The sequence below is a fragment of the Epargyreus clarus genome, unplaced genomic scaffold, assembly GCF_041222505.1.
Source record: "Epargyreus clarus isolate Ecla_fem2 unplaced genomic scaffold, WU_Ecla_fem_2.2 ptg000021l, whole genome shotgun sequence".
NCBI lineage: Eukaryota > Metazoa > Arthropoda > Insecta > Lepidoptera > Hesperiidae > Epargyreus > Epargyreus clarus.
In genome coordinates, this window is record NW_027332228.1 from 14730152 (window position 1) to 14747072 (window position 16921).

At 34.8% G+C, this 16921-nt stretch overlaps 1 protein-coding gene across 3 annotated transcripts in view; it reads left to right on the forward strand.

The window, feature by feature from the left end:
* Positions 1 to 3265: 3265 nt before the first annotated feature.
* Positions 3266 to 16921, forward strand: part of spz5 (spatzle 5 Toll-1 receptor) — a 53185-nt gene continuing 39529 nt past the window's right edge. For 2 of the 3 annotated variants that reach the window (XM_073084692.1, XM_073084694.1), the window contains exon 1: positions 3266 to 3387. In XM_073084692.1, coding sequence (XP_072940793.1) covers positions 3370 to 3387 — 18 coding nt within the window. In that variant the 5' untranslated portion in view covers positions 3266 to 3369. Of the gene's footprint in view, positions 3388 to 9820; positions 10028 to 16921 lie in introns of those variants that run through there. The other variant, XM_073084693.1, reaches the window with a different exon arrangement.

The following is a 16921-nucleotide window of genomic DNA, read 5'->3' on the forward strand; positions in this document are numbered from 1 at the left end:
GTTATTCTATTTTCACATTGACTGTACATTCATAATAAATTTAATGTTTTTATATTAAGTTCTTCGTAATTTAGTTATAATTATCGTGGCTCCATATTGTAATTGGTACTCATTCATGTTAAACTCACGTTTCAATTGAGTTAACGGTTATATGCAGAAATAGGTATAGTGGTGGTAGTGGAACCCTGTTAATTTTGTATTTGAACCTAATAATATAGGCAGACATATCCGAGGTGTCAACTTGTCCTCGTGTTTGTGATACTCGGATTGAACTAGCTAAGCCTAGATATTGGGTTGACTATAGATGTCTATGGGCGGCAATGACCACTTACCATTAGATGGGTTTCATTCTCCCCTGCTACCCTAATTTTATTAAAAATAACACATAACATATGGAGCATTTTCATGGATGGAAGGGTACATTTTTAGTTATTTCTGACAATCCTCTTTATGTATATTGTTGTTAAGTTTTGTGATTAATTTGTGATTTTACATTATGTTACGTTGTTTTTTTCTCAAATATTGTATTTCTCGCAAGCTGTTTAGCTTAGTACTTCAGGCATTTCGTGTTGTCCTATTTATTGTGTACTGTACACTATTTTATTTAGTGTTCATATTGTGACGTTGTAACACTTTACTCATAGTTATACTTCTACAGAAGTAAATTACACTTACAACTGTGGCAAATATTGTCCAAAATGGCAAAATATTGTCCAATATGTCAAATTTTGTCTAATATGGTAAATGTTGGCCAAAATGGTAAATACTGTCCAATATGGAATTGTTGGGCACTACGGCAAATATTATGCAAAATGGCAAATTTTCTCCAATATGGCAAATATTCTCCAATATGACATATTGTTTATAAGTGAATTAATTAAACTTGGTTTCTAAAGCGGTTATGATTGTTTTTATTCACATAGTATAAACAGAAATTAACGATAATGTAACCAATAATTTTAGATTTTTGAATGAATGATGAATACTTCCTCCAAATTATTACAAGTTTGGTTTTTTTTAATTGAAATAACCCTATTATTAATAAAGTCGATATAAGGACCAATGCAGTGTATAAATGTTTGATGACAATCGCCTGCCTTAAATAATTTATTTGCCATGGGACAAGTGTTATTTTAAATTGCAATGTTTCTATTTGTAAAAATATTTTATTTAATGTTACTGTGTATGCTGAATATTTATTGAATTTATTATATAGTTTGATCAATAATTGTGTATAAGAAAAAAAGGTGGAATTTTAGCGATGGAGCACATTTTGTGTTTAAATATAGCAGTTTTCGCGCTGTTATATTCGGAAGGGCTAGTCCATATCTGTGTCATAAGTAAACTTGACATTATCATTAGATGAAATAACGGTCAATTTTAAAATTTTCGGGCGGCGTTGATTGATACCGTTTATTAGCTTAATGTCCCTATTTTTGTGAATCTGTTACAGAAAGACCTTTAATAAAAGTAGTATTAAGCGCTGCTGTGTTTTGGTTTGAAGGGTGTGGTACCCATACCCATAAGCTGGAACGCGTCGGAAAAGTATGTCTAGGGAGACATACTTTTCCGAGGCGTTCCAGCTTAGCCCTCAGGGGTAGCGGCGCATCTGTGGCTGACCTCAGGTAGGAATATCTAATCGTATCTGGGTTGATTACAGATGTACATTGACGGCAGTAGCCACTTACCATCAGATGGACAGCATGCTCATCTGCTAAAAAATATGTTGTAAAAAACCATAATTATTGATCATACTACTATTTTCGAAAAAAAATATTCGTCGGTGTTAGTATTAAAACGTATCGGTGTTTCTAGTTCGTAAGATAGTTATTATTATACGGTGTGCTAAGTGTATAGGAAATCAACGTGAGACGTGTTAAGCATTGAACATTATGTATCGCTACAGTAACTACTTAATTTCTCTCAAAAGTTGACGTACATTCGATTTGCAAAATTTATTTTCTGTAAGGAAAGTTTATCGAAATTTGTTTAATTTTTTTAATTGAATTTAGTTGTTATTCAAAATATTTTGTGTTTAAATTTTAAAACTTGCTACTTTTATTATTGGGTTATTTTCGACTCAAAATGGTTGGATATATGTCGGCATTTCATTAAAATCTATATAATAATAAAGTTCTAGATTGTCACAAAAATATGCAAAAAAGATCTGATCTTAAATTTGTTATAATACATATTGTTCAGGAATTGTTAGGAATACTTTTTGGGAATATTTTCTGACATGACTGCAGATAATATGAATTATAACAAAATATTTTAATCTATCTATGTGTTAGATTAGTCGTGTCTTAACATAAATTTATTTATTGTTTATGTGACTTATTGTATTGAGGTAAATAAATAAATGATTCCTTGAATTTTTGTTTTATTTAAAAGTTATTCTAACAGCAGCATTAAGAGTCCCTTTTAACATTTAATTGAATGTAGACCCATGTTCACTTCCTGGGTTGCATGGAGAAAACATAGTAATGAAATCATTGGGCATTTCATATTTTCTTATGAGCCTTATTCTCACTGTCATTTATCATTATTTTCCAGTATTTGTTCCTTATAATGTCTCTAATATACTAGTAACGGCCGGTGGTGGCGACCGTCGCCAAAGATCAGAGGCAGTTGTTAATAAGGTAGCGGTATTGTGGTCACTGATGACAATCGCCAACAGTCATTGTATATTGCCGGTTGTCGACGACAAGTGGCGATTTTGCCGCTGCGGCACAAACAGAAACTATGAAAGAACAAAATAAAGCCATACAAATGCTTCTGCACCGGTTTAAGTTACAACGAGGTGAGGCATCGCCATAGCATGGCTGTTATATAGCGGAAGCAGGTATGTAAGTGTTGCCAACGCAGCCAAATCACTAGTCTGTATGCTCCCCAGAAGTTCATAAGAATAATAAAATTCACTCAAGCATATCCTATAACAAAATAACATAAATGTAGGTGTTTGCTTAATTAATTAAAATGACAATCGAGGCGACAATACCGTCGGAGCCACGGATCAAGTTTTTGTCCAATAACAGCAGACAATAAAGAACTTCCTAATTACTTGACGATTTTCTACGCCATTTTTGAATTTCCGATTATTGTCTTCACTTCGGTCAATTGAACTCCTAGATTGAAGTCTCATTCAAGAGTTATAAAAATATAGTAGGATTACCTATTCTTATTCTTTCAATCTACCCGCTTTAATTTTTTATTTCACAAAAATTGTTTCTATGCATTATTGTAATGCTATAAAACTGCAGTTTAAGTATTTAAGTAAAGTATTTTTAATGAAGAAAAACAAGCTCGTTTTACACCCTGTCTATTAAGGTCTAAAAGGAATGAAATCTGGGATTTAACCACCAACTTATGAGAAGTCTCGAAACTGTAAGTATTTGAAATTTCTTAAATCTTAAGTATTTATGTTGGTAGAACCTTCTGTTGCGGTGGTGGTGCGGTTCGACTGCTGCTAATTAGTGTTAAGCGCTACTGTGTTCTGGTTCAAAATGTGTGGCTTTAAGGGAGGCGCTTCTCCGAGGCGTTCCAGCTTCGCCCTCAGTTATAGCGGCGTATCTATAGCCGACCTCAGGTTGGTATTTAACCTTATCTGGGATTGATTACAGATGTCTATGGGTAACAGTAGCTACATACTATCAGGTGGACGACATGCTCGCCTTCTACTCTTATATTTCATAAAAATGGGTAAATAATAGTAGACTTAACAAAACTGACATTATTGTTTAGTAAATATATAACAGTAAATAAATACGGAAGCAGTTCCGGAGTCGTCCAGTTTTTGCATACAGACGAGTCTAGGAACGTGAGCGAGCGTATTCCCACGCGGCGCTTGCGCAATGGCGAATCTTGTTCTGTCTAGATTCTGGTTCCATTGTCATATATGTTCAGATACGATAACACGTAGGTATAATTTTAGTGACTATTTTTACCCGACTGCGGTGACTAATGTTTTTCGAGCATGTCTATGTCTAATTCTTTGGCATGCCCTATAGCTCGCTTGAGGGATTTTATTAGGGATCTGGGTTTGTATTCTTGAGTTAATAATGTTTAACAATTGAGTTCTTTGTTTTTATAATAATTAAAATTTATTTTTTTATTTGGAATTTAATTTTTGTGTATCTTCTATAATATTATAAAAATCATAGGACATAACGATATAAGTGGTAGAACCCTTTGTGGTTCGACTCCGGTGGCACGATGGCCATAACTATTTCTTACTCATAATAGCAGCTTTAAGCGCTGCTGTGTTCTGGTTTGAAGGGCGTGGTAAGGGACACATACTTTTCCGTACCTCATACGAGGTGTTCCAGCTTAGTCATCAGGGATAGCGGCGCATCTGTGGCCGACCTCAGTTAGGAATATCTAATCCTGTCTGAGGTTGATACCATATGTCCATGAGCGGTAGTAGCCACTTACCATGCTACTCCTATGTTATAAAAAAAAATCGCTAAATCAAATGATATAACCAAAGTTAGGAAACGCCCTAGGACTGTCATCTTGAAGGTGGTAGAACCCTTTGTGGTTCGACTCCGGCGGCACCACCGCCACACCTATTTCTACCTAATAACAACAGTGTTAAGCGCTGCTGTGTTCTGGTTTGAAGGGTGTGGTAAGGAAGACATACTTTTCCGAGGCGTTCCAGCTTAGTCCTCAGGAGTAGCGGCGCATCTGTGACCGACATCAGGTGGGAATATCTAATCCTATCTGGGGTTGATTACAGATGTCCATGGGCGGCAGTAGCCACCTACCATCAGGTGGACTGTATGCTCGTCTGCTACTCCTATTTTATAAAAAAAAAAGATAAACATAAAGAAATCTTGCTTCATTCGGCTCATTTCCCGTTGGACAGTACCGACCTATAAATCCAACGTTATTTAAGGAAATATTGATAAATCTTTCTGTGGGTACAATGTATGAATGTTAAAGTTTAATCCCCACTTGCCTGACAATAGAATCTACCGTCAAAATGAGTATCGTGTGCTTAGGTAAATTGAATCCAATGGAAACAAACTTTAACAAGACTGTTGCAAAGATGATATTTATAATTCAAGTCGCGTTAGATCCGTCTGCAATCTGAATAAAAAGGGAAAGTAATTTAAACTCCTTTTATAGAAGATTTTATTAGAACTAAGAATATAAAAATCGAAACCATAGAGCAATGTTGCATGAATAATAAATGATACGCATCACTTATTATTCATGCAACATTAATGTAAAATGGAAGTTAAAAAAATATTTTTTTAATAATATGCAGTGCAGTCCATCTGGTAGGAAGTGGCAAATAGAGACTAAGTTAGAACCCCTCGGATAAGAGTGTCTCCATTACCACATCCCTCAAACTAGAATGCAACAGTGTTTAACACTTAGTTATTAGCCAGAAGTAGGTGGGCCGTTAGTGCTTCTTGAATCGAACTACAAAGGGTCCTACCATTCTTATGTTGTAGCAGTTTCGTTATTCTAGTAGCCAAGCCGTAGGTCGAAATAGCACTTCCCCCATAAATTAATTCTTAACGGTAATCTCACGGGGTGTATCGTAGGTAGAGAGAGAGGATGTGATTTTTTAGTCGGTCGGTTAGGCCACTCTAATACGGGGTCCCAAACACCGTGACCCTACGATGCGTTTTTGTATTTTCTAAAGTTCGTAAGGCATTAACCTCCGCAGTCAGGTAAATGCACTTTAGGTAGCATCTAAGTACCATGAGATGGACTGTGTTTTTAACCGACTTCGAAAAAGGAGGAGGTTACTCAATTCGACCGTATATATATATATTTTTTTTTTTTTTTTATGTTTGTTCGGCGATTTTTTCGCGATGCCGCGACCGATCGATATGATTCATACACCATTATATGCGGCTAGTTTCACAGGGGGTCCCATTTCGAGGAAATTTGAAAATTTCCGCCAGTTTTCTCGGAAAATTGGAAAAACCCGATTTCATATAAATTTGAATAAGTCGAGTATTTCTTAACCAATTTCAATTTTATTTTTTTCATATGAAACAGAGTTTTGTCGTGGTACTTTCCTACCTTTACATAAGTATGCTCTGATGATTAGAATTTAAGTTATGGGGTGGAACTCATCATCACTACCCCTGCTTTTTACATATTTTATGACAACTTACCTTCTGCCCACTCAATTCTCATGAAACTTAAAATGAACATTGAGTATCTAGGTTAACATGATATGATGGAAAATTTGACCTTCAACTCTTCAAACCTGGTAATGCAGAAGTGCCTCCTGCCTCAACCATACAAGTTAGGCATTTGGAACTTATGGATATTAAATAAAATCGATAAGTTGAGATATATGGTGGAAAATTTGACCTTCTACTCTTCAACTCTGATAATGCAGAGGTGCCTCCTGCCTCAACCATACAAGTTAGCCATTTGATGCTTATGAATATTCAATAAGGTTGATAGGTAGAGATATATGATGGAAAATTTGACCTTCTACTCTTCAACTCTGATAATGCAGAAGTGCCTCCTGCCTCAATCATACAAGTTAGGCATTTGGAGCTTACGAATATATGATGAGGTCTTTGAGTAGAGACATATGATGGAAGATATGACCTTCAATTCTTCAATCCTGATGATGCAGACGTGCCTTCCATGTAAAGTATATAGAATATACATTTGTTGTAATGAAGTTGCTAGACAGAGGCATATGATGAAAAATTTGACCTTCAACTCCTTTTTCTTTTCTTAACTATTGAATTAATGTAAATTGGACCAGTTCACTCGCAGAGTTTTACCACCTAGTTTGATTTATTTACTTATCTGTTCCTACCTAACCTAGCCAATAATTAGTATCTCATAAAGCCTCGCCTATAGTGTTTTGTATTGAATTGGTTAGGTTAGGTTGGAACATATAAGTCAATATAAAACTAAGCGAGAAGGGCGCGGCAGCGCCCTGCGAGCGGGTGGGTCCAATCCGTATGAATTCAGACCTTACCTTTATTCATGATCGCCTTTATACAATTTTACATAATATTAATACAAACGTTAGCATATCATCACTAAAAAGGGTGAAAAAAAAAATTTTAACAAAAAAATAAAACCGACTTCTATGTCACTACAAAGTAAAAAATAATTGAAATAAATGTTGGTTTAGTACATATTTCTGAAGTCGGCGCTCATATTGGACACGCTGTTTACGCTGTTATCAAACTAAATATATTGAGCGCCGACTTCAGAAATATGTACTAAACCAACATTTATTTCAATTATTTTTTACTTTGTAGTGACATAGAAGTCGGTTTTATTTTTTTGTTAAAATTTTTTTTTTGCTATTTAAATTTCATTTAAAAAAACAACGTAACAATGTAAATTTTAATCACAATTAAATCGTTTTTGAGACGAATTTATTCAAAATATTTTAATTGTGTTTATTCTGGCTGATGCAGTTAGTCTCTGCCACTGCATCTGGCAAATTATGGCTTTTAGCTACCGCGAAACGCAAAAATCAACTTGAGAGGAACTTACCAAATACTCAAGTATTTTGCGTAAAACAAAACATTTATTCTATTTAAAATTGGGTCGGCCCGGAGTTAAGCCGGTGTATATAATTAGAACGCATACGTTCTTGGAAATAGACCTGGTTTAGCCAGCTTTAGATGTATTCTTGAAGGCGGTAGAACCCTTTGTGGTTCGACTCCAGCGGCACCACCGCCATACCCATTTCTACCTAATATCAGCAGTGTTAAGTGCTGCTGTGTTCTGGATTAAAGAGTGTGATAAGAAAGACATACATTTCCGAGGCGTTCCTACTAAGCCCTCAGGGGTAGGGCGTATCCGTGGATAACCACAGGAAGAAATCTTATCCTATCTGGGGTTGATTACAGATGTACTCGTACATGGACATTAGTCACTTAACATCAGGTGGACTGCATGCTTGTCTACTCCAATGTTATATAAAAAAAATTAAGTTATTTCCTCGCGGCATATAGTCACCTATGACCTCTAACTACTGCAAAGAATAAATATTTAGAAATATTTGTATATATATTAGGGTGAGAGGTTAATTTACACAATCTATCAGTATGCTTTACGTATGTCCAAATATTTTTAAGAAACTGAAATTTAAGAGTTCATCAAATGATCAACTCTATGTTTAAATTATTAAGTCTTTATTTGGCTTTAGTAATGAAAATGACGAGTGGTTTATGAGAATGAATTTCGAAAAATTCGAGCATCGAATGAATGATTTATCGATTGCCAACATTTACATTTCTCTTAACTGTTTTGTGCAACTGTATTACCAAACCGGTTGCAGACCATTTGATATTAAAATGTCACTGCCGCTCATGAACCTCCTTAATAGACCTCAAATAAGATTGTAGATAGTTGTTACTTATAATTACTAAGTCCCGTTCATCATCATCATCATCAACACATCACTGTCCCACTGCTGGGAACGGGTCTCCTCTCAGAATGACAAGGATTAGGCCATAGTTCGCCGCGCTGGCCAAGTGCGTATTGGTGGACTTCACATACCTTTGAAAAAAAATTTTTAAGGTTTCTCAGGTATGCAGTTTTCTTCACGATGTTTTCTTTTACTGTTTAAGCAAATGATAATTAATTTCTAATACGCACATAACTTTGAAAATTCAGAGAGAGGTGCATGCCTGGGATTTGAACTTCGGAACCCTCGATCAAAAGGCCGAGTTTCTTAACCACTGCTTCTTTAACTGCCGTTATTAATAAATAATAATCATTGTAGGTAATATTTCGCCTACTAAAGATCGATATTTCTAATATGGAGAAATTGACAAATTTCGATGCTTGATAGGCAACTCAATAATATTAATTACAGATTGAATACTAACTACGATCACTACAAGACATTATCAAATTTCTATCTTTGGTAAGTAAACATTAGATTGTTTAATAATAACAATAATGATTGTTTAATGTTTAATAATAACGGGCGTTAGTGGATCCCCTAGTTAAACTCCTACTATATCTGCCATACCCATACCACGCCCTTTAAATTAAAACACAACACTTTACTGTTAATGAATCACGAAGGATTCATATAAACATCACACCATCATGGAGACATCTTCCATCTCTTTCACATACAGCACGTGTCGTAAGTGTAAGTGATACGATGGTGTTGAGGACAATATGTCTAAAGTATTGCTTTCTTTGCCTTGTAAGTAGGTTGCTTCGGTTATGTCAGGTGCGAGCGCGATAGGAGTGGATGTTGTATGTCAAGGAAAATTTTAGTGTGTTATTTTACGTAATGGTTTGCTGCTAGAATTTGATTCAGCATTTTTATTATTAAATTTTGGCATGGTTAAAATCAAAAGACTGCTATAGAAAAAATATGTATAAAAAATCGCGACACTTTTTATTAATTCTCTTGTTGCAATCGGGTGATTCGTATAAAAAAAAAACAATTCTATATAATTCAAAATATGCGGTAGGACCTCTACCACTAAAACCTGTGGAAGAGCTTATTCACACATTCTTAAGTTACAAAAATAGTTTTCATTCTGTGTACACATATATAATTTTATTATATAATTTTTTCCTCTAAGCAATAAGGTCTATAGATTACCAATGAATATCAAGTGGACAATACGTATTGCTTGGAGAAAAGAATGGTACAGCCATGCCGCTTTTTTTTGTAAGACTTGGGGGGGCACTACCATGCCCCCATATATTGCATATACATATATTAATTTACAAATGCAACTAACGCGTAAAAAACTGTGAAAAAATCCAAAAACAAATGGTATTATCATCTCTTTACACTTCCTCTCACTCGATTATGCGGAGTGTGTTGGCGCGATTAGCACACGACCGGCCGGCCAGCTGACGGGTTAGTGAGTATCGGGCACGCGGGCTGACTGCACGCGGTCTCGCGCACGCAGTGATGAATGTTCGTAAACCCGCCGTTATCAAATTCGACTATGTGAGATCTGTTCCTGACGTTTACGATTTTACTGAGTTTTAGTTGAAGTTAATTGAGTTTTACCGCGTGTGTGTGTTTTGTTTGTGAACTAAAGTAAGTTTGACACCTTATCTTGCCAAATTTTGCCAAAGCTTTGTTTACGCAAAAGCTCGTACGACTACAATGTTATTTTAAACACTAGGCTACACAAATATTTCGCTTGGAGTTTAAAATAACATGTCTGTTGTTATTTGTTATTCAAATTCAGACAAATTTGGTGGTGTTAGAGTCGTAAACTAGGCATTGACTATAGTTACACAATTTAAGGAAATGTAGAGACGATGCGAAATTTATCATACAGAATTACGCATGTGTTAATGAAAATAATAAATGCTGTCCCTCTCTTTTAAAGAGGGTATTATCTTAAATGTCATAGGCATTTACTCGTTATGGTTGTCAATAAGTTCTAATACTCATAAATAATAAATTTTAGTTAATTAGCAAGTATATAATCCTGATTGGAATCTTATTAAATGTCCTATATTCATGTAAACTTAATTAATTTTGTGTCCTTTATTGCCAATCGTTAAATCTAATGTTATATCGTTAAATTTATTGAAAATATGCGACACCGGTTTATTATAATAAGAACGGAGTTAAAAAATACTCAATTAATCAGTTTCTTAACTTATTATGAGTAGTAAGACAAACAAAGTGACACGAGGCATTCTAACTTAATCCTCTGGAATAGCAACACATCTGTATCTAATCTTCAACTTTAATTCTATTTGGAGTTGTTCACAAATTACCATGGATGATAAAGATCACTTTTCTTATAAAACTGAAGTAGCAAGCAGGCACAGAGTCCACTAAATACTAAGTGTTCACTGCCACTCTAGGATATCAGTAACCAACGTATAGCCCCAATTGGCTCTAAGTGACGCCAATCACAGATGCATTGGCACTCCTGAGCAGTAAGATGGTGGGCCTATAGCTAACTAAGCCGGCAACCAGAAGATCATGAAGGTGGTAGAACTCTTTATCACCGTTTTCCCTATTTCTGCCTAATAATAGCAGTTGTAAGCACTACTGTGTTCTGGTTTGAACGGTGTGGGTAGAGATAATTTTCCGGGGCCTTCCAGCGTAGTCCTGAGGGGTAGCGGGATGTATGTGGACGATAGGATATTATCTTACTTAGGGTTGTGTACAGTTGTCCATGGACGGCAGTAGCCACTTACGTGGACCGCATGCTCGGCTGCTACTTCTATATTACAAAACGACCAATTAACATGAATATAAAAATAATATTTAATATACAGTCAGGATCCAAAAATTGTAAGATCCGGTACACATTTGATTTATATACATTTTTTTATTTTTTTATGACTCTCGTATGAACGCCCGGTAATTAAATAACTAGAATTAGAATTTAGCATCCGCATGTTTGTGTAAAAATTATAACAACTTGATACGCGAACTAGAAAAAACATTTACACCGTCTAATTAGTACATTTCAAAGTTGTTAATTAATGTTACAATGTAAGGCTTTCCGGGACATTTTATTCTATACCTTATGGTTTATTGGATAAGATGTTATAAAAAATAAATAAATATTAGTATTGAATTATTTTTAGTAATTAAAAACTACAGGATATTTTAAACTAACAATATTTCTATTCGCTAATACATCGTCGTCAACCTATTATCTATTGTTCCATTATCGTGCAGGAGTGTCTTCTCAGACTGAAAGGGGTTCAGGCCATAATTCACAGCGTGGACCTAATTGGGAGGCTTTACACCTCTCTTAAATATTAAAAAAATCAGGCACGTAGATTTCTTCACAAAGTTTTCCTTTAACGTTATAGCAAGTAGGAATTAATTTCTTAACACACGTAATTTTGAAAAATCATAGGTTTTAAACAACAACCCATTTCAGAAGTTGATTTCCAACCCTAGTGGTGGTACCCTATTACTACAATAATATGTAATATTTATATTGAATTTGAATGATTGATGAATGATGATGATAATTGATGAAAACATTGTTCAATCACTTTTGATAAAAGTACTCTAGGAACGCGTTGATGTCTTTTACACTGTACGTTTGCATTCTTATTTCCCAACAGCCTATATGCTAAATGTTTATTGAAAGCTTGATTATCAGTATAGTATTAACAGTATATTTGTAACTGTAATGTTTTTCAGGTCTATTTAAATATGTTAAGTCAAAAATAAAATTCATGTACATCGTTCATAAAATTTCACCATTTTAAATTTATCGTAAAAAATACAATGATGAACTTTACTTAAAGACCATTATGTTTATGATTGATGATATATTAATTTGACTACTCTGGTACGACTTTCTATCTTATATCAGCAGAATTCATGGTATGAACTAGAGTTATAATAAGAAAGTCATGTTTCCTTTCAATTAAATCACAATATACCAATACCCAGTGATAGCCTAGTGGTTAAGAAACTCGGTCTCTCTATCGAGGGGTCCAAGGTTCAAATCCCAGGCACGCACCTCTGATTTTCCGAAGTTATGTGCGTATTAGAAACTTATTATCACTTGCTAAACGGTGAAGGAAAACATCGTGAGGAAACCTGAGATATTTATAAAAAAAAAATCTCAAAGATATGTGAAGTCTACCAATACGCACTTGGCTAGCGGGGTGGACTATGGCCTAATCCTTCTCATTATGAGAGGAGACCCGTGCCCAGCAGTGGGACAGTAATGGGTTGTTGATGATAATGATGATGATGACACTAATACGATATTCAAATTGCTTAAGATTGCTAGAATATCCATTGGCAGTAATGATCACTTAACGTCAAGAACAACAAGGATTGCACGCTTGCTACTATTACATAAAACAGTAATAAGAATGTCAATTGCAATAATATATCTACTATCACTAAGCAATGAATTTGAAATTAAGTAACTGTATGAAGCATTACGTCTTCAATGAGCGAACATAAATCGCAATTAACGAATATGTTAGTAGGGATGTAATGGATACGGATCTGGGTAAAGATGCGGATTTCATAGAAATATTATATCGGTTTCGAATACGGTTACGCATGTGAAAATATTTCGTATTATTCGATAATTTCGGGTAGGGATTCTTGATGTTTAAAAAATTGTTGTATAAAGTAGTTGTTAAACATTTGACAATTACATCTTATATCATAGATTAGTAAAGATTACTCACGCCTAACAAGAAAATGTACCCAGTTTTGAGAATTGAAATAGTTGCGTAAAAAAGTTTTGCCACGTCTCCGTGCTAAAATTTCCCTAAAATATTTGAAATAATTATTTATTTATTACGTAAATTACGAAATTATTACGTAAATTAGTTATTTATTCGTAAATTTTCTCTAAAAATGTTTTTATTTGTCAAGGATTCAAAAAAAGAACTTACTAAAATAAGCCATATGTGGCTTCATTCAATTTCAAGGCGGCGAAGTATCTTTACTAATCTATGTCTTATATATAAAATTCTCGTGTCACAAGTTCACAACGATAGTTACGAGTACCATACTCCTCCGAAACGTCTTTACCGATTTTCACCAAATTTCATATGCATATTCAGTAGGTCTGAGAATCGACTACTGTCTATTTTTCATACCCCGAGGGATAAGGGTTGTTCACCCTTAACATTTTTTTATTTATATGGGAACATAACGTTTGCCGGGTCAGCTAGTTGTTTTATAATATGTAATGACTTTATTTTAGTTCTAAAATAACTGAACCGTGTCGGCCGTATTTTTAACGAGTCTTTAATTTAAACTCCGCCCTTATCATAATTGTTAACAACTTTTAACATCCGCTCCGGTTTCGGTTCCGGATATGCTTATTTCGGATATCCGTTACTTTCGGATACGGTCACGGATCTCCATACATCACTGGGTACGAGGAAATGTCGCTACAGCTACAATCACGACTGGCTTGTGGTGATAACCAGCAGAAAGGTTCCCGTCGTGCCTCATTATTTTCACACCAAATGATGGGTCGAAAGTTCCAACGGTTAATAGTATGCCGTTCGGAATATCTGTGATTTGCAAGCGCTGTTCCATTTGTAGATTGCTTTGTTAATAGTAAACGGTTAGCTTACTTGATTCTCAGTTACATAAAGTACAGTAAGATAAAGTAAAGTAAGTAATAGTATTAACGTTCAAAGAAAAATATAGGAATAAAAACTGGTATGACTTTATATATATATTTTAAATGATTGTTATTAACCTGTCATTCAATTTGTAACTACTAACTAAAATGCTTTTAGATTTGTCATTGTCTTTTTGGATTATATAAAAAATCTTTCCCCGACTAAGTTTAAGTTCTATTACGTTGTACTAGCACTGGCGTCTTCCCATTTTTTACGAAAATATTGACGAAAAATTAATAAAAATAAACGCATCCTAAAACATTTTTTTTATAAAACTTAAATTTATTTTAGATGCGCTGCCACCCCTAAGATGCAGCTTAGAATCACATATTAATATTAATTATCTTAGTTCTTGTAGGTCTCACATAAATATTACCTCTCCACACCTTCAATAACGCACTCTGCCTAGCGTATCATTTGCAATTCACTCGAGCTCCAGAACCGTGAGGATATGTAAATTATATACTCATAATAGGTATATATATGTATATGCAGTGATAGCCTAGTAGTGGTTAAGAGACTCCACCTCTTCCCAGGCACTCACCTCTGATTATTGAAGTTATGTGCGTATTACAAATTAATTATCACTTGCTTAAACGGCGAAGGAAACATCGTTAGGAAACTTGCATATCTGAGAAATTTAAAAAAAATGTTTGTAAAGTGAAATCTACCAATTTGCACTTGGCCAGCGCGGTGGGCTATGCCTAATCCTTCTTATTCTGAAAGGACCCGTGCCCAGCAGCGGGACAATAATGGGTTGATGATGATGAAACAGAATATACGAATAAATTCGAAAAACAAAGTTTTAGTCACGTACACATTATTGTATCAAACACGTTAAATTTTTATTAATGTGAGAACGCCCATTGTTACTTCCTATGATGTAAGCTGTTTAGCGACTACCTTAGTATACTAGGGATGGGAATTCTTAGAGAAAAAGATCAATTTTTAAATAGAATCGAATTAAAAGCATTTGCTCCACAATTGTTCGACAGCTACTAAATTAGTATAAAAAGAAATGAAAACTGTTTAAAATTATGGCCTATGTCACCCCCACAATTCAAATCCGTTAAGCCGTTTGAGCTGCATGGTGTGGACGAAGACATATTCATATATTAAAAAATAGTAACATTCCCAGTAGGATAAAATATTGAAGGCTAGAGAATCAATCTCTAAAAAAACATATTCTCATTGATCTTATTATTGCTCTGGGTATATTTGTGAAAGAAGGTCGTCCAGAACGTGGACGAAATAAAATAAAATATCAATACACACAAGTAGCAAGCTTTTACGTGATCAAAACAGACAAAGGTGGTTTGAAGGTGGTAGAACCCTTTGTGGTTCGACTCCAGCACCACCACCGCCACACCTATTTCTGCCTAATAATCTAATTTTCCGAGGCGTTCCAGCTTAGTCCTCAAGGGTAGCGGTGCATCTGCCGGCCGACCACAGGTAGGAATATCTAATCCTATCTGGGGTTGATTACAAATGTCCATGGGCGGCAGTAGCCACTTACCATCAGGTGGACTGCTTTCTCGTCTGCTACTCCTATATTATAAAAAAAAGACAAAAAAACGAACGTGGATTTTCAAGTTCTGGTTTTTCAGGACCTGGGATTGATTTCCAACAGATTGCCTAATATCGATTAAAAAGATAAATATTTTTGGTCCACATTATCGATTTTTAGTGTGCCGATTTCAGGTCGACACCCCTATTATTAAACTATAAAAATAAGTAGGTATATGATACCATTGTTTGCCATAAGTAGTTATATTAAATAATCCAATTTAATCTTATTTCATTGTTCTTTTACGATTTAAAATAAAACTGGTGTTATAAGAAAAGTAAAGATAAAACATAATTTCATTTGCATTTATTATGTTTTTATATTATTTGATTAGGCAAAGTGTATGGGAATTAAATATAAAGTTTGAATCCTGTTCTCATTGTCAGAGCATATAATATATGTATCGACGTTATATAATAGCACATGAAATATAAAATATTTACACAAAGTAGGAAGGTAGTAAATCCTTAGCCATTAGACTCCAGAGGAATCACTATCATAATCATCATCAACCCATTAACGTCCCACTGCTGTGCACGGGTCTCCTCTCATAATGAGAAGGATTAGGCCAAAGTCCACCGCGCTGGCCAAGTGCGTATTGGTAGACTTCACATACCTTTGAGATTTTTTTTTATAAATCTCTCAGGTATGCAGGTTTCCTCACGATGTTTTCCTTCGCCGTTTAGCAAGTGATAATTAATTTTTAATACGCACATAAATTTGAAAAATCAGAGGTGCGTGCCTGGGGTTTGAACCTCGGACCCCTCGATCGAGAGGCCGAGTTTCTTAACCACTAGGCTATCACTACCTACATTATTGGCCAGAGGAATCAGTATCACACTTATTTAAGTCTTATAACAACAATGTTGAAGACTGCTGTTTTCTGATTTGGGGAGTGTGGTAAGGGAGGACTTACAAGAGTCTGGCATTAGTCCTCAGGGGCGGCAACGCACCTGTAACCTATCTCAGGTAGCTGACCCGGCAAACTTTGTACCGCCTCAAAATCTATTTATTAAATATATTTCATTTAAAATATAGCCTATGTTACTCGTGGATAATGTAGCTTTCGAATGGTGAAAGAATTTTCAAAATCGGTCCAGTAGTTTTTGAGCCTATTAATTACAATCAAACAAACAAACAAAGTTTTCCTCTTTATAATATTAGTATAGATATCTATTTTGTTTTCTATTCTCAGTTATGTTTCATTTTTTTAAGTGAATTACTTTTATACTTTTCAATATTTTTCCCTACGGTTCTTAATCTTACGCT